This window comes from Chamaea fasciata, unplaced genomic scaffold (genome assembly GCF_029207755.1).
Source record: "Chamaea fasciata isolate MVZ Bird 193981 ecotype frontalis unplaced genomic scaffold, bChaFas1.0.hap1 SCAF_3, whole genome shotgun sequence".
Classification (NCBI taxonomy): domain Eukaryota; kingdom Metazoa; phylum Chordata; class Aves; order Passeriformes; family Sylviidae; genus Chamaea; species Chamaea fasciata.
Genome location: NW_027094088.1, coordinates 26,655,316 through 26,682,659, shown reverse-complemented (window position 1 = coordinate 26,682,659; position 27,344 = coordinate 26,655,316). Strand labels below are relative to the sequence as shown.

General features: G+C 47.5%; 1 protein-coding gene across 1 annotated transcript in view; it reads left to right on the top strand.

The window, feature by feature from the left end:
• The first annotated feature begins 2,493 nt into the window (after positions 1-2,493).
• The window catches only part of MDGA1 (MAM domain containing glycosylphosphatidylinositol anchor 1), a 139,715-nt gene continuing 114,864 nt past the window's right edge, over positions 2,494-27,344 (top strand). The window contains exon 1 of the mRNA XM_066180403.1: positions 2,494-2,676. Coding sequence (XP_066036500.1) covers positions 2,550-2,676 — 127 coding nt within the window. The 5' untranslated portion in view covers positions 2,494-2,549. The remainder of the gene's footprint in view (positions 2,677-27,344) is intronic.

Genomic DNA, 27,344 nt, shown 5'->3' with positions numbered 1-27,344 from the left:
CCGCTCTTTGGGCCATATCTTTTGACTTTTTTTAAAAATTACATTATTATCCAAGGAGTGACTTGCTCACATGACAACTCAGTGCCTGCCGGGTCCCGCACCCCTGGCCAGCTGCCGCGGGAGCAGGCGTCGATGGCGGGCGGCGGGGCAGAGCCGGGGGCCCCCGGGGCGGCGCCGTGGCCGAGCCGGGGGGCGCGCAGGGGCCAGTCCCGAGGAAGAGCCGGAGAGGAGCCGCTGTCGCTAAGGGACACTCGCATCAGCCCGTTCCCGGGAGCTCCGGCTAGGCCAGCGCGGGGGAAGAGGAGAGCCGGAGCCCGGCTCCCGGGAGCGGAACGCGCGGCTGAAAGGGGTTTCCACAGCGCTAGCTCCGCTCTACGGTCTGGCTCATTGCTATGGACCCGGGCTAGGCACGGGTGGGCTCGCCAGCTCGGGGGCGAGCAGGTCTAGGCTTCCCAGAAGCAGCGTTTTGTCTCCCCAGCACAGCAGACGGATATAGGGATGGCGAAGCAGGGCCCCGCGTAGCCCCCGCTGCCGGTGGTGATGCTCGGGGCCCGCGCAGCATCCTCTTCCTCCTCCCGGCCTCTCGCCCGGGCCCTAAGCGGCGGGGAGGGGGGGGGGGGGGGGCAGGGGCAGCGGGACTTGCACAGCTTCCCCGCTCCGGGTTTCACGTAGGAGCATCACCCCGGCCCGGACCGGCAGCCCGGCGAACACCGCGGTCCCCGCAGCCACGCACCGGGCCGGGGCCCCGCACAGCACCCCCGCCCCGCAGGAGCGCCGCGCCCCGCCGCTCCCTAGCAGCATGCATAAGGCAGCCCCGCCAGCCTGCAACCTACCCGGGGGGGAGGCCCACAAAACTTTGCTGGAACCAGCAAGCGCCAGCACGGGAGACACCCCGCAAACCTGCGCTGCCCCCCATCCCTTGGCATCTGAAGTCCCAGCCGGGAGAAGCCGACCTTGTCGTGAGGGTCCTGAGGATGAGAGTACCCCGGACTGACAACCGGTCTCCCGCCCGAAGCAAATCCCTCTTTCTCCCACCCCTGCGGTCTCGCCTGTAATTGGGCCGGGGCGAGGCGTGGGGAGGCTCGCAGAATTGGGCAGGAGGCAGGGCTCTCCCCAGCACGCCCGCTTTAATTGGCTCTTTTTTTTTTTTTTTTTTTTTTTTTTTTTTTTTTTTTTTTTTTAGCGAAGGGGAATGAAATGGTGAAGAGGGTAGGGGGAAAACCTGGAAAGCCGACGGAGTAGAAAATAAGGCGCGGCTGGCAGAGCCGGCAGGCAGGGAGATGTGAGGCGCTGGCGGGCGCGGGAAGCCCCGGACGCCCCGTCGGGGGGCGGCGGAGCGGAGTGCCCCGGGGCCGCCTGGGGAGCCGTGACGTTCCCGGCAACTTTTGCAGATTTTGGCGCTTCAGGAAAAAGCGGTGGGGTAGGGACCTCCCAAGCGGTTTCCAGCTGGCGTCCTGCAGGAGTAGCTCAACTTTGTCCAGCTTCGTGTCCCTCATTGTTGGTTACCTTCCACTTGCAGCCTGTTAGTTCCCACTAGGAGCTCCGGCAGCGGTCGAGGGAGAGAGACACGGGCCCCTGTACAGCTGCAAATCCTCTGCGAGGCGGGCGGAACAGGCAAGAACGGACTCGACGCACCCACACGAGGCTGACACACAATATCAGGAAAAGTTTTGAAGGGTGAAGGACCTGGCAGGCTGGGGAGGAGGCGAGGAGAGCCGGGCTGAGCTGCAGGCGCATCGAGGGTGCGTGGTCTATCTGCTCCTCGGCTGCTTCTCCCTTCAGGCTGGTTGGGGCGGTGCAGTGCAGCTGGGAGAGCTCTCGGGAGCCGCTTAAAAAAAAAAAAAATCCTTCCTGGATTTGATTAATTACAACAATCCCCTCCTCAGAAGATCTGGAAAAGAGGAACGGGAATCACCTATCCCTTCCTCCGCCTTTCAGCAGCTGGCTCCTACCCCCCACCCTCGCTTCCCCCCTTTTTCTCCACCTCCTTCTCCTTTCTCCCCGTCCGCTCCAGGGGCTGCGGCCAGAGCCTCGTCAGGAGGAGGGAGGGTGAGGACTCACTCAAGTTGGCCCCAGTTGGCAGCACTTCGGGCAGCGCGGGACTTGGGGCAGCGCTTGGCAGCTCCCGCTGAACAAAGGAGCCCGTTTCCCGCAGAGATCGGGGGATAGCGCCGGGCTGGCCCGGGCCCTGCTCCTGCCCTAGCCCGGTGCCGGCCCGGTGCCCCCGGGCTGGCCTTTCCCCGTACCCCGAGTGCGGGCGCGGCTGCCTGTTCGCCTGGAGATCCTCGAGCAACCTGGCGAGGGGAAGCGGGAAGCGGCACTCTGCGTTTCTGCCCTCCCTGCCTCCTTCTCTCGCTCTCTCCCTCCTTTTTTTCCTTCTTTCTTGCCTTTTTTTTTTTTTTTCTCCCTAAATTTTAAATTTTACCCCCAGGCGGCCCTTGTGTGGGGGGTCCCTTCCTCCGCCCGAGGGGCGCCGGTGCCCGGCGCGGAGCGGGGCGCATGGGGCGGCGTTTCGGGAGGCTTTCGGCTGCTCCTTGCTCCCCCGCCGGATGCTGCCTGAGCTGTTTTGGCTGTTTTTCTTCGCCGGCGATGAAGGCTCTGCCTTGAAGATGGACATGATCTGTTTTTTATTCCTGTCTCTGGTGCCGGTGTACAGCAGGGGACAAGGAGTGTACGGTAAGAGAGGCTGTCGCTGTTTGCGAAGGAGGGGTGAAGGGTGGGGGGCGAGGGCGCAGACGGCGGCGGTGGGATCAAAGTTAAAAAGCACCTGCAGGAGAAAGTAAATGATGCCGCTGAACCTCGTCTCAGCCTGAGCGGAGAGACTGACGCAGCAATAGGGCTTCTAGCGCCTGTAGCTACTTCATAATTCCTCGCCGTAACCTCTGGCCGCCTCCCATGTACGAGTCCGCCGAGATGGCACGCAGGGACCGCCGGCGGGACTGCCGCCGGGGGAGCGACTGGAGCCCCGGCCCTGCCTCCCCTCTCCCCACCCGCCTCGCGTGGGGACGCCACGCTGCTGCCGGCGGGGGCGGCTCCGGGAGCACCTCCGAGTTGCATTTTCTTTGGGGCAGGGGGAGGACGGAGGATCCCTTCTCGGCGATGCGCTTGCGGATTTCCTTGCTCTCAGGACCAGCGGCACGGGGAGGCAGGGAGACGGGCGGCCGGGCTGCCCGCTCTCGTTCGCTGGGTGCCGGGGGCTGCGCGCTCCCGCCGCCGGCACGGCTCCACCCGGCTCGGCGGGGCCGGCTCCCCGCTGCTCCCCGCGGCCAGCCCCGCCGGGCTCCTCCGGGGGCCGAGGCGAGCCCGGTTTTGCACCCTGTGGAACTTTGTTGCTGATTTTCTTCTTGAGGTGATGGAGATGAGTGGGTGGTGGTCTGTGGCAGAGATCATGCCGAGCTGCTTGATTCCCCCCCCCCTTTTTTTTTACTATTATTTGTTATTTTTTTTTGCATTTACGGAGCTTATTTTCTCTCCTTGTTTGCAGGCAGGGTGGCAAATGGCGAGCTCGGGTGGTCTCCTCGTGAGAGGTTTGGCTTCCGCAGCCCCTCAGTGCGAGGGGAGAGGCGGGGGATGACACCCCGTGCCGCCGAGCACAAGCCCCGGGGCTGAAAGAACACCCGGGATTTACTTTAGCCAGACGTGCAGCCCCCCTTTCCCTCTCCCAGCCCTGTCTGAATTCTTGCTTTACAAGATCTGCATTTCCAATACACTGGGAAAAAATAAATAAAAGCAACCCACAAGACTTGTCTCTCATAACAAGCCGGCTTTATCTTGGCTTACAACTCAGTTGTGCGTTGCTGTTAAGTCCTTCTGGAAGGCATGCCACTGCCTCTAACAAGCCAGGCTCTCTGAGCTCTGAAGAGAGACCCCAGTGAGAGAATCCAGCCCCCCCGCTCCCTCTTTTTTAACAGCACGCAGCCAGTCTCTTGTGTGAGCTCTGGCAAAGATCAGTTCAGTCTCACTGACTATGGGTAAGTCTTTGTAGGTCACTTTTTAATGATGTATTTCTTTAATGGAAACAATTCCTCCTTTCTCCTTGAGGACTGGGATGTTAATTTGAGTTTGGGTCTGTTTTGCAAAATAACCGTTTTAAATAGAGGGTATTTATCTTCCTTTATTTTTTCTTTCTTCCTCTCAGTATATGTGTTTTCTCCCAGTCTGCATATCCAGACGAAAATTGTATGACCCTTGAAAGACTGGAAAGATGAGGAGTAGAATGAGTTTGTGTTACAGAAACCTGGTCAGGGCATATCATTTAATCCTTTAAAACAGGTAATCTGCTTCTAGCTGAACTTTTATTATTTCACTTCAGTGTGTTTGCTGCTGAATAGCTGTCAGTTTCTGTAGAATGGACTCACTGCTTAGGATTGTAGCAAGAGGGAGAGAGCTTAAAAGCAGGGTTGCTTGAATGTGCTTTAGAGGGTTGCCTGTTGTATTTTTTCATACACTTCAGTGAACTTGCATTTGACAGAGTTGCTGCTATTAGATCTTCGGAATAACTTACTGATGTTTTTGTCTTTTTGTCTCAGAGAGAGATTGAAGAAGCTGTGTACAAAAGAAAGCACAGATGCAGACATACACTAAGATGAAGGCATTCTTTTAAGCCAAAATGGTCCACTACTCCTATCTGTTCACTTATTTAACTACACAAAGGGGAAATCTAGTGTCTTCCTTCCTCTTCCCACCCCTGCCTCTTCAAACTATCGAACAACAGGAGCCTTAATACGCAATTGTCGCTGAGTGCAGCCCAGAGCAGTGTCTCGTGGAATCAGCACGCTGCAAACTTGGATGGTGACTAATAGTTTTCACATTGTCCTTTCCAATTCTGCCTTCAGTCCTCCAACCTGGGCTGATTTCATGCCTTCTGCAGCCAGCACTCTTTCTTTGGATGTGAGATTGCTGTTACTGGTGGCTCAAGCAGAGCTGGATTAATATTGTTATATGTGCAAGGATAAATAAAAAGCAGGATTAGAAATTAGTCCCTCCTCCACTTGGGTTTTTTCTCTATATTGGTCTCTTGCCATAGCTTTAAGCTGTACTTCAGCATTCTGTGTTGTGAATGTCAATCTCTTGTGGCACCTAATGTAAAAATTATTGGTACTCAAGTGTCACGGTTCAGATCTCTTTCCCTGCCTTTGCATATTGGCAGTGGAGACTGGGGGAGGCATCTATATGGGTCTATAAATACATTTTACTTTAGCAAATCTCCTGAGATTAAATCAGATTAAACAAGATAAAGTATCCTTGTGATGTACCCTTTAAATAATACACCCACATGGGTGCGCACAAAAGACCTCTGTCTGGGAGAGCACAGTTGTTGGAGAGGTTTATTGAGATGAATGGTATAAATAAAATGTGTGTAAGAGGGGTTCTGGGAAAGAAGCATTTGCAATCGAGGTGCAATTTAATTAGGAGTCAAGGTGCTTTTTGCCTGCTACCTGAAGAGGCTTGTTATATAAATTGGCGTTTGTTGTAATGACTGAAGTGTGTCTGAAACCCTCTCCTCATTAGCTGATCCCATTCTTTCAGCCTTGTTTGTTGCAGTGAGACAAGGCTGGCCTGATGGGGAAGGCAATTCAGCAGGCTGCCAAGAGGCAACTTTTATCAGTCTTTTGTGGTAGCCTATTTCCCAGACTGCATGAGCTTTTCAGTCCTGGTGTGTTAATGCTGCTGGTCAAGATGAGAAGCCAGCTGTAATAGATCTCTAGAAAATGTCAGAATTGAGGAGGAGGAAGGAAGAAAGAGGTAAGGAGACAGGAGACTTGCCCTTCAGGGCTTGGAGTTATCCACACTTAAAGACTGTAAGTTAGACTGAGATGGGAGAATTGGGGCATGGTTGTGGCATTCAAAGGGAGAAGTTTGCCTCTTGCCTCTCACTGCCTTCTAGATTCCAGGACTTGGGTAGCTCCGGTTTGGTGTACACAGTGCTGCTGCTGTGCTCACTCCATGTGCAGTGTATAATTAACATTTCTGGGCTGTTTGCAATTAGCACGGTCCCACTGATCGGCAGCAGTCTTAAAGGCAGAATAAGAAAGTGGGATGTTTTGTCCCCTGCCTCTCCTAACTCAACTGCAGAAAAGACATTGTGGGAATGGGCATCACAGTGTGTGGTGAGGGGCTACATACAGCAAGGTGGTGGAAATGGAATAAAAGGAAATGTTTAGGCTAGGCAGCAAGGAAAGCTGCCTGGCACCATGATCAGAGGGACTGGATGGGCTGCACTTGAAACTGGAGGGGGTGAAGCACTTGGAGTTTCCTGGCCTCGGAGGTGGGGAATAACTGACCTGTTAAGGCTCTTTGTTTTAAGAGACACCAGCACATTGAATCATCCCTGAGATGCCACTACAGACAGCAAAAAACAAAACAAAACAAAACAACCCCAAACAAACAAAAAACCCAAACCCAAACAAAAAACCCCAAAAACAACAAACAACCAAGACTAGTGGAAGACTGTTTTCTTGTGTCTGTGATGGAGGAGTGTCATAGTAAAACATATCCAGTGTTCAGGCCATAAACATCCACACTTTTTCATTTCATATACATGACATGATTTGTTTCCTGCTCCTTTTATCTGTTTTTTTGGGGTTTTTTTTAAAGTAAAAACACTTTTCCTAGAGTTCTTTTTAATGTTGGCTGCCTCACACCCTCTTGACACCTGTATGTGTCCATGTCTTCTGCTGACAGTTTCTGGGGCACAGGCACTCTAATGTCACCTGGAGCCTGCTGATCTGAATCCATCCCTCTCACATGACTCTGCCTAGAGCTGCTTTGGCAGCAGTAACGGGGCCAAGACATGGAGCTCTTCAGCTACCTTGCTGTCATCTCAGTGCACCTTGTGTCTTCAGAAATGGCTGAAGAGATTGCTGGCTACAGGAATGATGGAGCCGGCTCCTGTGAGCCATTTCTTGACTAATTGTGTTGGGAAAATGCAATGCTTGAGCACTGTGGCCCTCCAAACTAAATATATGTGTGTGTGTGTATATAAATATACATGGATGTGCACACATCCTCTGTGCTCAGTCATTTCTCTTTGTCCAGCTCTTCAATCTGTGTTGGCCTAGGCTGTATACAGAGTCTTTTGAGGAATGAGTATTCTAACTGGAGTGCCATAGGGATAGTTTCACCAATGGACTGGGTTGGTCCAAGACTTGCATAGTTCTTGATCAGCTCTTTATGGTCAAGGCATTAAATCTGTCCAGCTCAGTCCTTCAGAATGCCTTGCTTTTCTTCAGTTGTAATGTGTCAGATTCACTCTTCTGTGACACTAGAGCCTCTGGTTTTAGGTCAGGTCAGTAGCTTCACATCCCAGATATGCCCTCAATTGACTTTAATATGCTGTACTAGAAAACTGACATTATCCTCTTGACAGGTTGTTTGCAACTTGCTGGATGAAGTCAAAATATTTCACTATAGGTGTCATCAGAAACCACCATCCTATGCTAATTTTTGTGGGAACATGAAGACAGATGTTGAATAATTTGACATGAACAGCACAGCTTTTAAAATTATCACCGTGTCAGGTTCAGACTGGAGTTTCTGAAATATATATATATATTATTTCAGATGAATTTGAAAGAGGGGGAGGTAGGTAAGTGACTCCCAATAAGTGGAAGATGCAGCAGAAGATGGCCCTGGAGGTTCAAGACAGTAATTCAGTAGTGGCAGTAAGGGATGCTGTGCTGCTGAGGCTGCTATTCTTATTTTAAAATAAAGATAAAAATTATTTCCATGGTGGTAACTCAGGGATCTTGTGACACTTCCCATCAACCAGAAGCCCTACTGTTTTGCCAGTGTTTTGATGAGTTACTGCTATTCTGCCTGCTTGAATAGTGTGGTTTCAGGCTTCCAGTCCCTCCCTCCATACTCACTCATTAAGCACAGTCTATTAGCATTAAGCTAAGGACCATGCCTGCATGGCTATGGCTTGTAATCAGGAGGGCAGAGGTGGGGGGTGGGGGAAAATTGCTTTCTGCCCAGTTCCAGTGTGCTGATAAAAGCAATAGAGAGATGCTTTTCTAGTAGTGAAAGACAGCTTGGGGTGGAGGGTTTCTTACTCTGTTCATGGAAATGTCCGAAACCCTAGCTGCAAAAGGCTTCTTTAGGTGGCATAAGGTATGTCCACAGGCAACTGGTGTGCATGTATAGCTCTGGAGAGACAGTTTCATTGGTGAAGTTCTCATCAAGTGAGATGTTGGTATTTTTTGTGCAGAGGAGTTGCTATGTTGTGTTGTCAGAAGGGGCTGTGTTTTGCTGTGGGGAAGATGAGCCCTCTATACAAGAGACAATGGATAATGTTGGTTTCTTCTTGAAAAGGCTGTGGGTACCCACATCTGGTGATACGATCAATGTTCCTTTAGACTATACCTGGTAGCCCAGATCTTAGGTATGCTAAAACTGTTAAGAAGACTTTGAGACTATTTCTGCTCTCAAGCAGTTAAGGTGAACACACCAAGTGCCTGTGTCCCAGACACTTTCTCTGATCAACCTCCTCTGATGTGGTACAGGTTTAAAATCAAAAGGGTAAAATGTGCCGGTGTCCCCTGGGCTTGGGGAGGACAGGGGAGAGCTATGGCATTGACCCCACACAGCAGAATGCTGATCTGGGGGGGCCTTCAGGATCCACCAGAGAGAGTGATGTGTTGAGAAGTGGAAAAGGAGAATTTGTGTGTTGTATGTCTCTGTGCCTATGTTTAACTGGTGACATTTCTACTTTGGTAGGATCCAAAGTACATGAATTTGAAAAGAAAAAAAGAGCTTTCATCTGCCCTCATTTGAGGAAGGTGATTGAAAAAACAATGCAAGTTTGTTTCTTATACCTAAGCACTTGCCTACTGTTTAAAAGAAGAAAATAAATGTGTGACTGTCCATGGAGCTGAGACTCAAAAGTGCTGCATTAAAGAGCTAGGAAAGAGCTCGAGAAGTGGAGCAGGAAAAGGACAGCTGATCTTGTCTCAACGAAATTCAAGCAGGAGAAGGGCTGTTACCACCGTGTTAACTGGGACAGCACGATGGGAGGCAGGGAGCCTTTGTGCCCAGTGTCAGGTGGTCAGGTGTTTCTCGGAACGAAGGTTTAGACTCCCGTTTCTTCTCGGTGACTTCTGCCCAGGCAGAAAGCGCCGCGGCAGGCGGCTCCTGCTTTCCCTCCCACGCGAGGAGAAGTCTGCCCGTCCTTCCCCGTGCTGCGGGCGGGCTCCTCTCCAGCTGTGGCTGCGGAGCGCAGCTGGGCGGCGGGGCCGCGCCTCCGCCCCCGCCCGGCAGAGGGAGGAGTTGCGCGGCCCCGCCGGGAGTGCCCGGCGAGCGCCCCTTTCCCGGGAGAGACGGGCCGGGAACGCGCTCGGGACGCGCTCCCGGGCGGACACGCGTGGGGCGGGCCCCGGGTGGGGTCTGCACGGGGACACCCGGAGGCGGCTCGTTCCTCCCTTGGCGGACTTCGGGCGGGATCCCGCTGTCCGTCTTCCCGGTGTCTTCCGGGATGCTGTGTGGGTGCGAGCGCACGGGATGGAGCTGCCGCGTCCAGGTTTTGGCGCTGGCTGCCTGCGTGTGGCTTTGCATCTGTCCCGGGTTTGTTTTAGGATGTGGAGCTCTGTCAAATTGTATCCAAGCACGACATAACCAGCCACCCCCTCCGCGTTTTTTAAATTTTTTTTTTTGCTATTTCCTCTTTTCTATTTGTTTTCCTCTCTCTTCTTCCTCTCCCACTCTCTCCTGAATTTTGAACGTGCTATTCTTCCACTCCTTGTCCACTTCCAAACAAAGATTATACAAAAAAGTGAGTGCAGGCCTCTTAAATCCTTTATTAGGTTTTCTATCAATTTTTCTTTTCTTATTCTTTTTTTTTCCTTTTTTTTTCTTTTTTTTTTTCTTAACGTATCTATGCAGTTGTGGTTTGGGGATTTTTGTTTTGTTTGTTTAGGCATTTTTTTTGTTGGTTTTGGTTCTCAGAAAGGTCGGATTTAAGCAATTTGAATGGATATGAGGGAAGAGGGATACTCATGCCTGGCCTTGCTCTGGGAGAGGAAGAAAAGACAGCTAGGTGATGTCTGACTGTTGGGCTTTAAAATTCTCAGTTCAGGTCCTGATGTATCTATATGTATCTATAGCCTCGGTTCTGTGATGCAGCAGAGCTGAGTGGCCCACACCAGAGGTGTAGGATTGATGCTGATGCTTTTGCCCTTGGAAAACATGGCTTAGGGACCCTAGCCTAGGGCAATAGTGTATTCTGAGCATTGTGGCTGCCTGCAGGAAGTTTTTTGCACCACTGTATTTGCCACGCTCTATCCAAGGTCAGCTTCTGACGACTGTAGCTTTAGTTTTAATGCCCAAATACTCTAGCCCGTGGCTGGCAAAAGGAGACACCTAAAGTTCACCAGGGAACTAGAGAGGCAGCTGAATATAAATTATTATTGCTTTAAATTTTCCACTTGTTCTTCTAGACTAAGCAATGTTGTTACCCCAGTGTGTGCTTGTGACTGTATTCCCAAAATGAACACAGAGCTTTATGGCTCTAGTAATGCTTGAACTCCTCTGAGAAAGATGCTCCTTCTGTAAAGCACTTGGTGTTCTCAGTATTGTGCCAGCAAGGAGCATATGTGTAGCCACAGTTACATATTTCAGTGGTTGTGAATAGGGCAGGACAGCCCATTGGGGACAGCCGTGGTGCTGGAGTGGCCTGGCGATGTGAGATCACCAGCAGTGCTCTGTGAGCAGGTCATGGCTCTGTGCTGGGCTGCAGACCTCCAGGGAGAGGGTGCATTGAGGCGGCAAGCAAGGACCTCAAGCAGCTTTTATTGCTCTGGCCAGCCTCTTGCTTTCTTGTGGCTCCTTTTTCACTCGTGCTGCAAATCACTCATGACTGTTACCCTTTGCTTTAGCTTGAAAAGGGGAGACAACACCAATATAGCTAAAAATCCTCCTGGCTGTGATCTGCTGGCTTGTGGTTTCTCTCCACTGTGAGCTGTAGTGTAGGACAAATGGCATCTAGGTACTTTTGCTGGGCTTGTGTAAATGGAAATGACAGGGTGAGGATAGCAATTGACAAAGGTGCAGTAAGAAAGGCACTTTCTGAAGACAAATTAGCAAATGTTGCCTAAAGAAGAACTGACAAAACATTGAAAGCTAAAGTCAAGCTGTGAGAAAAGCTTTAGGATGTCTGCAGGTAGACATTTAATACAAGAGTAACTGCTTGCTACTGCTGCTTCTGTTTCGGAAGGAAATGGTCCTTCACTAATTAGCGTAAATTGTTTTAAAATAAATGTGGATGGGAATCTTGTGAATCTCTTGTGTGCCTTTGTGATGAAATAAAAAGGAAAAACAAAGATGTGATTCAGACAGATGTTTGAGAAACATGTCAAAATGGGTTTTGCTTACAAATACTGTTTCACCTTCTGGTGCTTGTTGCGTGCCTTGCATGGCAGAAAAAGGCATTCACAAATTTAGAGTGAAGAATGAGTGTCTTTTCTTAAGTTTAATAAATAGATTATTCTGACTTAGAGCATTCATCAGAATAGCAGAAAAGTGAGAAGTTGGGGCTCATAAAAGTAACCTGAGCAGCAAGAGCCAGCTGGGGATGGGAGACTGAATTCCCCTGCCAGTCAAGTGAATACAGCTGGAGTGTTAAGAATATTTAACTGGTAGGGGCATCTGTGGTTGATAGACCCTGAAAATCCCTCTCACAGTGTACATGTAAGGTTTCTTGTGGGCTTACGTGTCTCCCATCCTTTTAATATCCATGAACTTCCACCTTTATGATGCTTCTATTGCCTGGTCATTCCACTCTGCTTGTGGGGAAATGAGATGGAGATTAAATGATTTGCCCACGGCAGAATGAGAATCAAACATCAGCAAAGTTTTAACCATCCTTTTCTCTCTGGTAAAGTGCTGCTGGTATTAAGTGCAATCCCTGTGGCTGATAGATCCAAGGTAAATACATCCTCAATAAGGCGGCATAAGCCATTGAAAATAGGCTCTGATCCAGTTATTGCTGAATCAAGCTTTTTTAGTAAGAAAACAAAACCATGTTTTGTCATTCACTACTAATTTAGCTCATCTTTAACACATGTTAGGATTTATTTTAGGACACCCTTTGGAGGTCTAGAAGTTGAGCCTTACTGTACAGCACTGGGAGAGGTAGAAATCTTTCAGTTGTGGCTACACACATGGCTTTGCTGTGCTTGGATCTGCAGAAGGATCAGTTTTGGAAACTGTTGACTCACTGCAACAATTTAAATTATTTTGCACTTGATCAAAGAAGGAGTATTTCTTGCTATGGAAAACTTCTGCCATGAATGGAGGAGGTTAAATGACTATTGATGATGCCCAGTGGAAAGACCGAAAGGCTGTGTTTGCCATGAAGGAGCAAAGATTTGGGATGGGAAGAAAAGCATGTCCATGATTAGGGACAGTACCTAGGACAAAGGAGAGATTGTGATATCGAGTGCTATGACTCAAATATGGCTGGGTGCCAGAGCAGAGCACAGCTTTTGAAGAAGTAAAAAGGATATATGAATATTCCAATGCATTTTGTCATTTTAAGTATGTGCTAAACTGTATTCTGAGTTTTCTTACAAGTATGAAGACAGAGAGAAATTTCTAGTGTTTGTTTCCCAAATGCTAATGAAGACCAAAAGGACCTGGTGTCAGTGGTATTTGTTTGACAGTTTGACTTACGGTACACACACACACTACGCCTACGCAGAAGTAGGACTGTGGCTTGTGGGTGCACTTTTGAGCTAGCTTTAAATTTGCAATTTTGGTTACTGATTGCAGTGCAGCAATAACAGTGTGGAGCTCAGCCTGGCCTGTGCTCCAGCCACTCGTGCAACGTCCTGAGTGAGCCCTGTGGTGTGTGCTGAGCCCCCTGTGCCTGGGGTCACCCAGCAGTGACATACTGCGCTTGACTCCTTGAAAAATAAACTGTGAGGCACCTACACCAGGTTCATGCTTCCTTTTGGCTTGCAGTGCAAACAAGTAGAGTCGACTCAACTGCTGCCTGTGCCACTGCATGGGAATCCTGTAAATCCAACTAGCTGTCTTATTGTGGGGTGCAGTTTGAAGTTTGGTGGCTGCAGCACCTTAACTGCTGCAGTCCCATAGCTGAGAACTCTAGCAAGACAAATGCCAGGATTCTTCTAGATCTGTGGTGTCTTTCAAGCAAGCATAGATGCAGGAGTGTAAACTGGCTTAATGCAGTTTGCTGAACAACAGGTCTGGAATTAATTTTTAATTTTGAAAAGCTATTTCTGAATAGCTCCTTGCATAGACAAGCCCTGCATTTAGCTGTGATTAAGTTTCTAAATTGTTTTTTCAAAATAGGATAGTCAAGCTCCTGTACCGTGTAGCTGCATCTGAAGACGTTACCCATAGAAACTAAGCCCCAGCTTTGGTTAAAATAGCACAATAATAGTTTGTGTTCTGGCTGGTCAAACGATAAGCAGCTCAGCACTTTCATCCTTATTTCAGCAGAAAAATTCAATTGACAGTAGAGAATGACTGTTTACTATGATGTGCATGATTAATACCATAAATCTTTCATGTTGGGATGCTGGGTGAGAGGCATGAATATCACTGCAACAAATTGAAAGAAGCAATTTGCCACATATTTGTGGTTGGTAATCAGGCTTGGAACTCCATGTAGAAGGAGAAATTAGCCAAAGTGAATGTTAGTTACTGAAACCAGAAACCACTCTGGCATTTGCTAAGCCTTGGCAAAGATGCCACGCTGATTTTTGCAGATCACAATGAGCATATGTACCTACTTGTAGCTGATGGTTATTCCAAGTGGCCAGCAGTAGTGCGTGTGCTATTTGACAAACAGTTCTGCTTCTTGGATTATTATGGAGACATTTCAAAGTATGTTTACAGCATATGGCTTGCTTAAGGAGATGGTTTTAGATAGGAGACGTTGGGTAAAAGACAGTAGATCAGCTGCTTATCACTCAACTTCAGTTGGGTCAGCAGAGCATTTTGTAGAGACACTTAAAAGAGCAGTAGAGGAAAATGGGGAACCAGCCTCACATCACAGCATCGCAGACTTTTTCCTTGCATAGAGCAGTGTTCCATAAAGCTCCAGCAGAACTGATGCTTAATAGACAGAGTTTAATTTAAGAAAAACATTAGATTGTCTGAAAGCAAGTCTAGAGGAAGCAGTAAGTGAGGATGTTGGGGGAAGGAAACCATGCTTATGAGCTTTTTGCTTCCTAGCCCTAAATCAAAACTTTACAGAAGAAGGAAACAGGGAAAAATGCCAAAAAGTACTAGGATCTGGGATGTGCTTGGTGAGGTATACAGGGAAATGAGAAGGAAATGTTTCTAGCCATTGCTGGATATAAAAAAAGAAAAAAAGAAAAAAGGAGACCAAAAAGAGAAAAGAAATGGATGCTGTTGATGGTGTGTAAGTTTGAGGAATGAGAATATTTCTTTCTTTCATTGATCTCTCGATAATACCCATGACATTGTTGCTGTTGAAAATGAAGGCTTGGAAGAGCAAGTGAGAGCTGCTATCCCCATCAGGCAGAAGCCTTCCCTGAACAGGATTGCCGATTTGCCAGAAAGCAATAGCTGTAAGTTCAGGGTTCTGTAGAAGGGGTCTTGTCTTGGCACCTCCATTGCAAGAAAGAGGGGGATAAATGTAGTATTCGTGTATGTACTTCCAGATGCATTTTTTTAGGGTCCCAGATGCTCTGTGAGCATTGCTGTTGTCCATGGGTGAACAAATGTAGGTGACAACAAGGCTGGAGCCCAAATCCCGGGGTGGTGTCAAGTGGGTGATAGTTTGTAATTAAGGGGATCAGTTGCTGAACTAACTGATTTTTTCTGTATTGTATTTCTCCCTCTTTGTCTGATCCAGCGAGTCATTGTAGTTAGTTTCCGAGGCAAGTTTGGCTGATTGGATTTTTGTTGATATCTTAGCTCTCACATGTGCCTTGTCACACCTGCTCACCTTGATGACACGGATGACTTTTTACTCGTTATCCCAGAAGAAGTGATGCTGCTGTGCGTGGGTGTGAGCAGGCAGCCCTGTGATCTGTCAGCAAAAGCTGCTGGCCAAACTCTGACTCAAGCCTCTGCTACTGCCTGACCAGGAGAAATGTTTGAGTTTCCTCAGATTCTCAGGGAAAAAAGAAGTTAGAAGCAGGGTAGAGGAAATCTTAAAGGATTCACTATCCTGGATACAATTTTTGGCTCTGCTGTGCTACTCCTGTAGATAGCATTTTAATTCCAAGACAGGTAGTTAAATCATAAAAATGCTGGTCTAAAATGCTGCACATAATGACTTGGTTCCTGTTGCTGTCAGTCTGTCTTTGTGACATTTTTATTTTAAAGACTTCAGTGTAAGCAAAATAGAAAAAAAACCCCGCAAAACATAACAACCAGCAACGAATAAACTCACTTTAAATCGAAAAAAAATGTTCACATCTGTTTGTTTCCTCTGCTCTTCTGCTTGCGTGAATGGAAAATGGTGCCATTTGTCTGCCTCAGACGAGGTTTTGGAGATGAAGTTGGTGATCTCAGTGAGGTGATTTCATCAGGATGAGAAGGGAGGGGGCATAGACAGGGCAGCCACAGTTTTTGTGTGGTGTCCTGAATTAGTAGTCTACAGTTTTCATGGACATCTGATTTTTCCCCCCCCACCCCATCACCATTAAATTTTCACTCAAGACATTTTTAGTTTCAAACTTCAGTTTAGTTTCCACTTGGCTGCTTTGGTGAGCATCTTTTCATCACTGCCTGGTTGCTGTGGTCACTTCTCTGCTGTCACTCTCAGGCACTCCCTGAGCTGCCTTTGGTGAGCTGCTGCTGGAGAACCTGACGGCAGATTTGTCACCAGAGCACCAAACATCCTGGAGTGTGAACCCTCTTCAGAAAGTGTGCTGGCTTTGTCTAACCAGAGTGCAGAGCCTCCAGACTTAGCTCACTAGGTAACATGCTGCCAGAGTGGCCAAGCACTGTAGTCACTGGTTTTTGGATCTGCTTTCTGAGATGGTGTGGGAAGAGAGATAGAGGTAGTGCTGAAGGCCATCTTGCCCCCAATATATTGCTCGCTAATTACCAAAGAGTGGGGACAGCCTTGCCCTCACAGCTATGGGTGTGATAAAAGAGTGAGTTAGCTGGTAGAGAGTTCAGTTGGAGTCTGCTGGGCATGCTGTGAGGAGGAAGGGACAGGAGGTTGTGAGAGGGACAGAAAGGGTTAGGCTAGAGAGAGGAAGGAGTGAGCTGGAACTACAGAAGGAAGAGAGAAGAAGGAGAGAAAGAGACAGAGCTTCGTGGAGCTGCCCATGGGAGCCTACATAAAAAAGGTGTGAGTGACTTCTAGATAACAAGGTGCCAATGGCTTGAAGCCTTCTTCAGTGTCAGTTGTACCTCCTCTGTCAAGATGGTCATTTCTGTACGGGGATTTCTTGCATCTGTTGGCTTGAAAAGTGTCTGGGCACTTGGATTTCAAACACCTCTACTCTGGAGGACTTGGATTGTGCTTGTGATTATTCCAGAATGGGATAATTCTTATACTTGAACTGCAGAGCTTAACTCTCTGCACGTCATGCCCCCACTACCATTGGCCAGTTTGGAATAATGGGAAAAGCAGACTTTTCTACCCCAAAAGTTTTTTGGGTCTTTTATCTGATATGTGGTACCACTCAAATATCCTTTTCTAGTGATTGCAGGTCTGTGTCTCCTTGCTGTCTTGAAGTGAATTGGAGGTAGCTGGCAAGAATTATTTGGATTTCTTTTTTATTTTCTCCATCCTTTGCTTTTCCACAGGATTGTTATGCCAGAATAAGAGCATTTTTTCCTTTCTGTTGCTTAATTGCACTACAGTTGTTGAAGTTTTTTCTCCTTGCCTTTGTCACCTATGCTTGTTCCCTAACTTTTCTGGTGTCCTTAAAAAGTGCAGCTAGAAGGAAGGGACATAAATAGAGCTGGTGTTCAGGATCTCACTTTGTTTTGGAGATAAGGGCCTGCTGGGGGGGAGTCTTTGTCCCATTGTCACCACCATCTTCCCATCTGCCTTCTCTCTTTCCTCAGTTCCCATTGCTTCACCTTCAGAATTCTTCCTGAATTCACTGTGCTTAAAATAATACTTGTTTGAACAATAAAAGCTGTATTAAAGGGGTACATTATTTTAAATACACATATTGGCTCTGTGAGAGAGGGGTTTGCAAAGGAAGGGACTGTATGCTTTCACACATAAAGTGAGTATGTCAACAAAATCCTGTAAGAGGTCTGCAACTGAAGAAAGCTCTTTTCCCCTGCTTCCTGCATGCTAATTCCAGATACAATGGAAATTCCTACAGCTGAAGCAGTAGCAAAGAAAACCCAAGTGATGCCTTTGTACTGAGTTGCAACACTGAAGGCAAACAGCAGCTGGAATCTTGGTTTGATCTTTCTGTATGAATAAGATTAAATAGCAGGCACAGTGCTCATGAGGGGTGTTTTCCTGACCCTCTTCCACAAAGCTTTTGAACACTTGTGGAGAAGCACAGAGTGTCTTCAGCACCTGCTGAAGGAATGGTGACTGGAGAGCTCAGCACAGCAGAGAAACAGCTGAGAAAGACCGGGGTATAATGTGGTTAGATTGCCCTGGTGACCAGAGACGGTGGACATCTCTGCTGTGTCCATGTCTCTCCTTCCTTTCTGTTGATGTTTTTGTATTTATTTGGACGCTTTTCACATTAAATGTGTCATCTCACTGGGGTAAGAACCTGGCCTGGTGGTCGTAGTGGAGCTGGGGGTCTGGGCTTAAGGGCCAGCTCCTGTGTCTCTTGGAGTCTGTGTGAGAGATCAGTTGTGATCTAAGGCAAGGCTGATGTCTTCCAGGGCTGCTTCTGTAGCCACAGCAGCAATCTCTACTGTAGTGCTTGCTGATGTGAGCTTTCATCACTGCTTCCATTTTAGAGGCAGAGTGAGAGAGCAAACTTACTGTCAGTTGCTTTGGTTGTTTGTTTGTTTGTTTGTTTTTTCTGTCAAATAGCTTTTCAGATTCCCAGTGCTCCCTTATCCTGCCTTCTTTCCTAGAAACTTTTTTCCAGCTGTGGAAAGACTGTTTGGTTTTCCTTGTCCAACTAAATGTGTTGGTTTACATACACAAATTCAGTTCATCATAATCCTAACACAGGCATTATTACTGTTGTTGCCTTTATTTAGTTTTTAAAATGTTTTTATTGCCTCTTTCTTGGGCAGATACAATCCTAGATCACTTGTCCATAATCTCATCACCATCCAAGAAGAAGCGTGAGCTCTAGGTCTGCGAGTGCTTCTGGAGCTGGTGTGTCTCCTGCAGCACTGCCCCGCCTGGTGGGGCTCAACTGGGCCAGGGCATCTCTCAGCCCAGTGCTGATGCTGGAACAAAGCCAAAACTCGACTTCCACATGTTCCAGGACAGAATAACCTCCAGACACTGAACTTCCCTAAGCAGAGAAAGAAGCTGTCTCCTCAAGATACTTCTGTGCTTGTAATGTTCATTGCTGCTGGATCAGTGTATTGTTGTTTCTTGGGTAACCAATGAGTAATACATCCAAATCTGCAGTTCTTCTGCAGCATCTGGGGATAGTTAGGTTGAGTAGAGATAAGTGCAGTCCTTTTTGCTGAAGAAAAGAATTGCATGAGGCTCTCACCTACTTAAATCATAGCATGACCTTCCTTTTTTATCTTTCAGGAATTTCAGGAATGTGACTCTTCCCCTTTCATAGCTGGTCTGTTCTTCCTCCCCAGTATTTGGAGGCTCTCCCCTGGGAGTATGCAGCCCCTGGGATGGCAGCAGTCAGGTGCCTTAGATGAGCAGTGCAGTTGTAGGTACTGCGGCAAAGGCATCACTCATCCATTGGGGACTAACTGCTTTTGTCTCTGATAATCTGCTAGATTTCTCTAGAATCCTTGCCTGGGGAAAGCTGTGACATTTTCCATTGTGTTGGGAGCTCTGTGGCCACCTTCCTGGAAGCTCTTTCTGGATTTTATGGTCCTCAAAGAGGGTTATGGTACAGTAACTTCCTATTGGGGATAATCAACACTGTAAACAGAGCAGAGAGGGAAATAGATGTTTGTTTTTAAAGGAGAAAAAGTTCTGTTTCAACGTGACTGAGCTTGCATCTAGTCTGTGGTAACTTTCCATTCCTCTTACATTTTTCTGCGAGATAGCAAGGTCCAGAGATTTAAATCTGCACCAATGCAATTGTAATTGAGGGCTCAGTCTGAATCTCAGTGAAAGGACTGACAGAAATTCCTGCTGCCTGGATTGCAGCTTGTTTTAGAGGCTCTGAACCATAAAAACTGTTGTTAATCTCTGATAGCATCTGCAATAATGGAACAAATCTTAAAAATCAACCGAATTAAAACAAGTCAGAAGAAAAATATCCACTAACAAGTCTGATGTCCATGACAGTCCTCCTTTGTGGTTTTGGCATTTACCTTTTTGGCACATCTCCAGGTTTTGTGTGTGGTACTTCATAGAATGATTGAGGTTGGAAGGGACCTGTGAAAGTCATCTGGTCCAGTCCTCTGCTCAAAGCTGAGCTACTTTGGTGTTAGAAATTAAGGCAGGATGTTAAATACCTCATCTGGATGAACTTTGGTCTCCCATGAGGATGGAAGGTCCACACTTTCTGGGCCCCTCTACTGGTGTTTCACCAACTTTGTGGTGAAATAGATTCTGTCCTGAATTTTCTCTGTTGTGTCTAGTGGGTTTTTCTCTTCTTTTACTGTGCACCACTGAGGAGAGTCTGATGTGTGTCCATCTTCCCTCTGTCCACCCCTTCCCAATTAAGCAATAGCAATACCTTCTGCCTTGTCTTTTTTTAAGACTTCGGGAAAAAACAAAACCAACCAATCAAAGAAACCCACCCACACTTTTCTCAGTTTTTCTTCATATACCGTATGCTCCACCTGCCTGGCCATTTTGGTGGTCCTTCACTGGACTTGATCCAATATGACACTCTGTAAGTGCTGCTTTCTGAAAAAATGTCTTTTCTATTTTCTTTTTTTAGGGTTGTCTTTGCTACATGGCCTGTGCTCCTCTTTAAAGTTCCTTGATTAACATGCTGTAATTAGCAAACTCCTGGTGTAGTCTGCTACAGACAAAGAGGGAAACTGAAGATGTGCTGGTGGACATTTGCACATATTCCATTATGTACAGCGTAATGTGTGGTTATACTTAGTACTTTTCCATGAGTGTAACTTGAAGATTGAACAAACGTGGGGTTAGAGACTGTGGGAAAGGGTATTAAACCCCTTGACCACATATCACAGGGAGTAAAAGAGCTCTGTGTACATATGTACATGCAAATACACATACGTACTCACATGTGTATTTACATGTATGTAAATATGTACATATATATATATTTGTTAGACACACAAGTGATTTTGTACGGTTGCCCTTGGGATACCCAGTCTGTTTCCTTGAATAGAAAGCAGGGAATGTCCAGAAGATGCCCTGTGCTGTGTGCCAAGTCAAAAGCAGAGGGTCCTGTCCCCAGTGTGTAGCAGTAAGTGACTGGGTAGAAAGACAGACGTGCAGTTTCTCAGGGAAGCTTTATAAAGAGGATGGTGTGAGGTTCTGCTCAGACTGTTTAGTTCGAAGCCACTTGTGGTGTGTTAATGTAACAGGGGGACCTCATCTCACGTTGAATGCTCTGGGGTTTCTTTATAGTTCGAGTTCTCCATGGGTGCCTGGCTGGTGGCTTTGCTTCACAGCATGATGTGCAGGAGCAGGAAGCTGAAGATTGAGTCGTGCTTTCTCTCTTCATTTGACACAATTGTAGGTGGCACGAAGAGTGGGATGCTGGGGTAGGAAGTAGAAGGAATTATTTTACTCCCACTGAATTTTATCTGGGCAACATGCCCTATCTGAACAGTTGGTCTGGCAGCTTTTTTTCTTTAATGTGCTTAGTATCTGTGGTCTATTTCTCTGTCTCTCCCCTTCTTGTAGGGCCATTCCCAGATTAAAATGAAATAGGCTGTAAACCAGCAAGAAAGGATTAGGAAGTTGGGTTAGTCTGTGTGCTCAGCTGTCAGAAACACAGCACTGAATCTCTGTGAAAAGCAGCATTTTGCTTGTTCCTTTGCTGGTGAAGTCTTTCAAGGAACAGGATGACTTTTGGTCTCTGTGTAGCCCTCTCTGCATCCAAAATATAGCCCAGGTGTGGTTACACATCCCCATTGCTACCAGCACTGAATGAAAGGACTGAGCTGTTGTTGTTATTGTTGTTGTGGTCACTATTATTACGTTATATTCCTTATACTTAAATCTTACTAGTGACCTCTTGGGTTGTCTGAGAGGGAATGTGCAGCTGAGTCTCCATCCTACTTTGAAGGTTTTTTTATTTTTAATTGTTTGCATATGGCTTTTTTGAGGGGGATGTATGGAAATCTTGCTGTTGCTCCTGAACTATCTCCTCTGAGGGAGTGGTAGAGCTGCAGTGTCACTAGAAAATATTAATGCGTGTAAACATTTTTCAAAAGGCATTACATCTTCCTGCACGTACTTTATTATATTCCCACAAATCTGACTAGATTTGATAGATAGGTAACCAGGGAGCAAGGATGGGGGAAGCATGCTAGAGAGGGAAGGAGGGAAAAGGGAGTGAAATAAACACAAACCTGCTGTAATTCAAAACAAGGTAAAATCAGATTGTGTGCTTTGGCTAATTTTCTTATTCAGGTATCGATCCAGTGGCTGCTCCAGAGTCTATTAGCAGTCAGCCAGTGAAAATATTTCCCATCGGGGGCTCTGACCTGAGACGGGGGTGAATCTATAGCAATTTGTTCAAACAGAGGAAAGCTTTTTCCTCTGATTTGTATTCCAATTTGCACAGCCTACAGAGGGGGGCCCCATCGTGGGGGTTTGCAGGGTGGTGCTTCTCAAGTGGGAATCAAGCTTCAGCCAGGTAACTGCCTGAAAAAAAAGCCTGATTAAGCTCTGAGCTGGGCACCCTCCATGTGCCTCCCTGGGCCGTCTGGGTGCTGCAGCAGGCTTGCCTGGGAGGGCAGTGGGACAGCTTACTGCATCCCCTCAGCACGGGGGACACAGGCCTGTCATGACAAAGCTGCCCTGGAAAGTAGAAAGCTGCCCTTCCTGCCCTTCCTGCCCTTCCTCTTTTAAAGAGACAGGGAGAGAGGGCAGAAGTGGTTTCTGCCTCATGCCCATCCCTTTCCTCCTTGTGTGGCCAGGAGCAGGTTTCCTGTGAGGACGGCTTGGTGGCTCCACAGCTGGCTTTCAGCTTCATTCAGCTATGCTGCATAACTGGTTTGACCCCAATTTGCTCTGGCTTGAGAGGGCAGTGCAGGTGGTGCATCTCAAGTATAAGAGCCTGCTACAGGGGTTGCTGGATCCTGCTGCTTTCTTGGAGTCTGACAGAAGCTGCCTGATAACAAGAAGTTTCAGGTCCCGACTTTCACCCAAAGCTGTGCTGAAGGGTGCCATGGAGTTGTGGAGCTCCCCTTCTCACTCCTCCCTCTTGGCTGCCTGTTCCATGGCTGCTTTAGAAGTAATCTAGACAAAGGAAGTCTCAGTATCCCTTAAGTCCAGATGCTGCAGCCTTCAAGAGCTTCCAGAAATCTCAGTGGTGAAAAACCTGACGAGGTTAGCAAGACTCATGGCTTCCAGTGCCTTTTTTGTCTGCAGCAAGTCTGATGCCAACTGCTTCCTGCCAACCCCGTGCCAGCTTGGGTATCTCCAGGCTTGGAGTTTAGCCTGTCTGTTGTGGCAGTGAGGCAGTTGTGAAGTTGTGGTTGGAGAGATGTGAAAATGTTTTGGAAGGACCTCTTACGTGCATAAAAGCATCCACTCTGCCTCTGAGAAGGCCAGAAGTGTTAGGGTTGTATCTTGAAATAAATAAGACGTGTTTTTCACTTCTAAGCTTAGCTCCCTGACCAAGCTCCTGGTCCTTAGGTCTGCACTGGGCTTCACATTAATGAGTGACACCACGCTGCCTGTTTTCCATTAGTTGCCTAAATGTGGGAGCATGAGTTGGAAAATCTGTTTAGTAAAGGTGGGAAGAGAGGGAAGCCATCTTTTGTATAAAATACAAGGAAAAGAGTAGGAGGGAGTAATAGGGTGGGAGAGATGCTGCTTTTAGCTTTCAAAATTAGCTGGAATTCTCCTCAGCCCTGTTTATACTTGCTTTAATGTAGTGTTGGTCACAGAAACACTTAGAAGGAGGAAGGAGGCAGGAAGGCAGAAATAAATAATGACTTTAAATCTTAAATCTGTGCAATTTTTAAACCACAGGTTTATTTTTGACTTGGCCATAACTTTCAGGAAACCAGCCTGAGTACCAGGGAGAGCAGTAATTCCAGCTTTGAGAAAGAGTGGGAAAGTTTATGAGATTTTAAAGCAGTCAGTTAGAGGTCCCTGCAGATGATGGCATGAAGGGGATGTGCATGGGGACAATGACAGCAGCATTTCATAATGTTTAGGAGAGTATTTAACAGCACTGGGGCTGTGGGCTGATGCTGCTTAGCAGAAGGTTTGTTATGGTGCTGGAGGGGAGGGTTGGCAGAGAACAGGCTCCTCTGCCCAGCTGGCAAGGGTGCTGGCTGCTGCAGAAGGGCTGCCAGCCACGTTCCAAAGGGAAGGAGAGCCCCATTCCTCCAGCTTGTATCATGGCTTTCTGGACAACAGGCTGAGCAGCTGCTGTGCCAGGCTTTCTGAGCAGGCTAGAGGGAGACAATTGAAATCCAAGGTACCACTTGCTTGACATGCACCAGTGATTGGCTCCCATTAGTTGCTGGATTTTAAGCCTTTCGTGCCAGCTAATTGGTCCAATGCCTGCCCTAAGCGTGACCAGTGCCCCGGGCTTCAGCAGAAAGGGGAATGACTCATGAAACAGAGCTGTCAAACTGCAGGTCCTTGGCCTTGCTTTGAATATGTTGCCCTTTCATTCCACTGTCTCCTTCCTCCTGCGCTGTGGCACAAGCTGTAGGAGGGAACTGAACTGTCTCTGTTAACAGTTAATTTTGCAGCTTTGGTTCCTGTAGCAAAGCAAGCAAGCTGTGCTTTGGTAGTGTGCTGAGGAGATGGAACTCAGCTGGTATCAGGTCATCTGTTTGTGTCCATGGGGAGATGTGGTGTACAGCACCCAGCAGCAACCTGACACGAGAGGACTGCTGGGATAGCACCAGGCAGGAAGGTGGTTGGGGGCTGCCTTGCCTTGGTTGTAGGGAGAAAATGCTGGGAGTGACCCTTGCTGAGGGAAGGGCGGTAGGGAGGGATAGTGCTCACAAATTATTGTAAGGACTTAGGGAAACTGTTTCCTCCAATTAACATTTAAAGTTTTGTAGCAAATATTGTGGAGTATGGCTTGGAAATGACTACTGGGAAAGTAATACCAGGGTGTATATAGAAGCCAAGTGTGTCCCTGAGATGCACAGCACAGTTTGTGACAGGTCCCCAGAATAACACCCTCTTGGTGTTCCTGCTGTTGTGCAAGACAGATTCATCATGTTTCTCCTAGAAAGGGTATCAGGCTCTGTCTGGTTCAGAAAACAGCACCTGCTTCCTCCACCACCCCTGCAGATGTGTATTCATGTGTTCCTTTTGATGTCTTGTATGATGTATTTCTTTTTTAGGAGGTGACACCACTGGCAGGGTTATTTCCCCAGGAATATGAGAGGAAGTCTTCCTTGCAGACTCCACTCACATATGCCTATTTACATGCTTACCTGCCCACATTGCTGGGGGTTTGGTGTGACTCGCAGGGAGGGCACTGCTCGACTCAAAGCCGCTTCTAGTTCTGAGTCTCGTTCTGCACGACGTGTGTGTGCACATGTGGGGCTGCATCTCCCCCTTGCCTGAGTCTGATGCCATGACACCAGAGTGATCAGCTCCCTCCGATGGTCCTTGCTCCTGACCTTGTGCCATGGTTTTTAACCCCAGCCAACAGCTAAGCACCACAAAACCACTCAGTCACTCCCACCATGTAGGGAGGTGGAGAGAACTGGAAGAACAAAGGGGAGGAAACTCATGGATTGAGTTAAAGGCAGTTTAATAGGGACAGTAAAAACCATGCATGCAAGCAAAGGAAAACAAGGGATTCATTCACTGCTTCCCAAGGGCAGGCAGGTGCTCAGCCATCCCCAGGAAAGGTGGGCTCCATTGTGCATAACGATGCCTTGGGAAAGTAAAACACAGCAACTCCAAATGTCCCCACTTCCTCCTTCTTCCCCCAGCTTTATATACTGAGCACGATGCTGTACGGTGTGGAATGTCCCTTTGGTCAGTTGGGGTCAGCTGTTCTGGCTGTGTCCCCTTCCAACTTCCTGTGCACCCCCAGCCCCATTGCTGATGAGGAGCAGAAAGGACCTTGATGTTGTGCCCTGATCAGCAATGAAGAAAACATCCCTATGTTATCAACACTGTTTCCAGCACAAACCCAAAACAGATCATACTAGCTATTATGAGGATAATTAACTCTATCCCAGCCAAACCCAGCACACTCTTCATCCCTTAAAGATACTGTTTGTTGTGCTCAGATCCCATACTATCCAATGCACCCTCCTTCCTACCCTTTGGTCTAATTCACAGTTAACGTTCCCATAGTTGTTGGACCAGCCCCATGAAAGGTCTGCAGAATGTCCATAAATGTCTACAAAATGTCCACTGAGTTCATTGAGTCCATGACTTCTGGCTTCATCTGTTACAGTGGCCACTTGGGACAGGAGATGTTACTGGGCACCAAAGCCAGCTCAGGTCATGGCACTCCTTCATTTGCACTGCTCCATTTGCGCTGCTCCTTGAAAGGCTTGTCTTCCATTGGTTCAGGTGGTTCCTGCTATAGTAATTCCTCTAACATGCCGCTAGAATCATGTTACCTTTAAATCATTGTAACCCATTGTTTTTCCATTAGAATCTCCCTCAGAGCTTTTGGCTCCCAGCTGGGATACTTCCTGCTTCTTCACCAACCTTGTATCTGCGTAAGAGGCATGATTTAGTTGTGGAAGGGATTGTGGGCATGGAGGGAAGAAAAAGGTTGAGAAATGTAATCCAAAGAAACTTAAGGCAATTCTCATGCTACAGAATGAAACTCGCTCTTTATACCACATCTATTCTTATCTTAGATACAGAGCACAGAACTGAGTTTTAACTATTCTCCTGTCTTTCAACAAAATAACACCCCCCTGGTGAGCAGAGACTTGCTTTTCCCCAGGCAGGTCTAATGCTGCTCCCTGTTGTTCTCTCTCTGAGAGTAACCTTAATTCTCTCCAAACAACTGAAGCAGGCTATTCTTTTTTTTTTCCCCTACTCTTTTCCAAAACTACCCACTCATTTTCTAGCCTCATTTGGGCTTGGCAGCCAGCAGCATTAGGCAGGAAGGTATTGGAAGGCAAGCAGCGTGTATGCCTTCAGCCAGATGAACCTGGGAATTTCTACTTGTTGTAGTGCCCTGAGAAATCCATTTACACACCTGTCTGGTTCCAGTGGCCTCCTGAGGCGAGTCCTTCCCTGTGTGAGAGCACTCACACACCCTGGGAGAATTAACAGCTTAGAAGGGGGCTGTGTCTGGGCTAAAAGTCCCCACTGTTTCCCACCCTCCTCAACCCCTGACACCAGCCGTCCCTCAAAGCTACTGAAAATGTGCCTTCCCTGTGTCTCTAACTCATGCCTTTTAGAGAGGAACTGCTGTCATGGTATCTGCCCAGCAGCACCACTGCCATGGTTGCGTAGGTGAGGGCACTCTGAGCCTGTAGCCATTAGCTGCCAGGTTGGTTTTTTCACCTCTTCTTTTTTCAGCTGTATGAATTACAACATGGGACACAGCAGAAAATCTCTGGTTTGGGAGAACATGGAAGCATTTCCCAGTGCTTTGGTAGCATCAGCAGGCAGTGAGTGGTGAAATGTTCTCTGTGTTGCTGTGACTGTCCACCATTGCACTAGTCTTTTGGCTTGCCTGGTTACCTAGAGATTAAAGAAAATATGGAAATTCCCCAATGGGTTTATGTTCTGTTCTAGGCTTTATTTTTTAGGACTACAGAAGGATTTTCATGTCTGATGTGAGATCATATTTAATGTTCCTCCTTCTCCTGCCCTATTCAAGTGGTGTTTGGTACTGCAACAGATCATTAAACTGTGTCGGGGCTCTGCCCCCACATGGATGCATTTCTGTGGCAAGTGGGGTGATTCGGGTGAGACAGACCCTGAAACAGTCTACAAGTGTCTAATTGTTCAAGGAAGAAGGGAGCTTGGAAAGGGAGAAGTGATAAAGGTGAACGAGCAAGGATCAGCCTCCAGTTTGAAGAACATAGCTCAAGTGATGAACAGGAGTCGATCACAGGTTCCATGTTATGTAGCCTGAAACCCATTGTTGAAGAAGCTGTGTGGGTGACCTTGTGCTTTCCCTGATGAAGGATTCAGC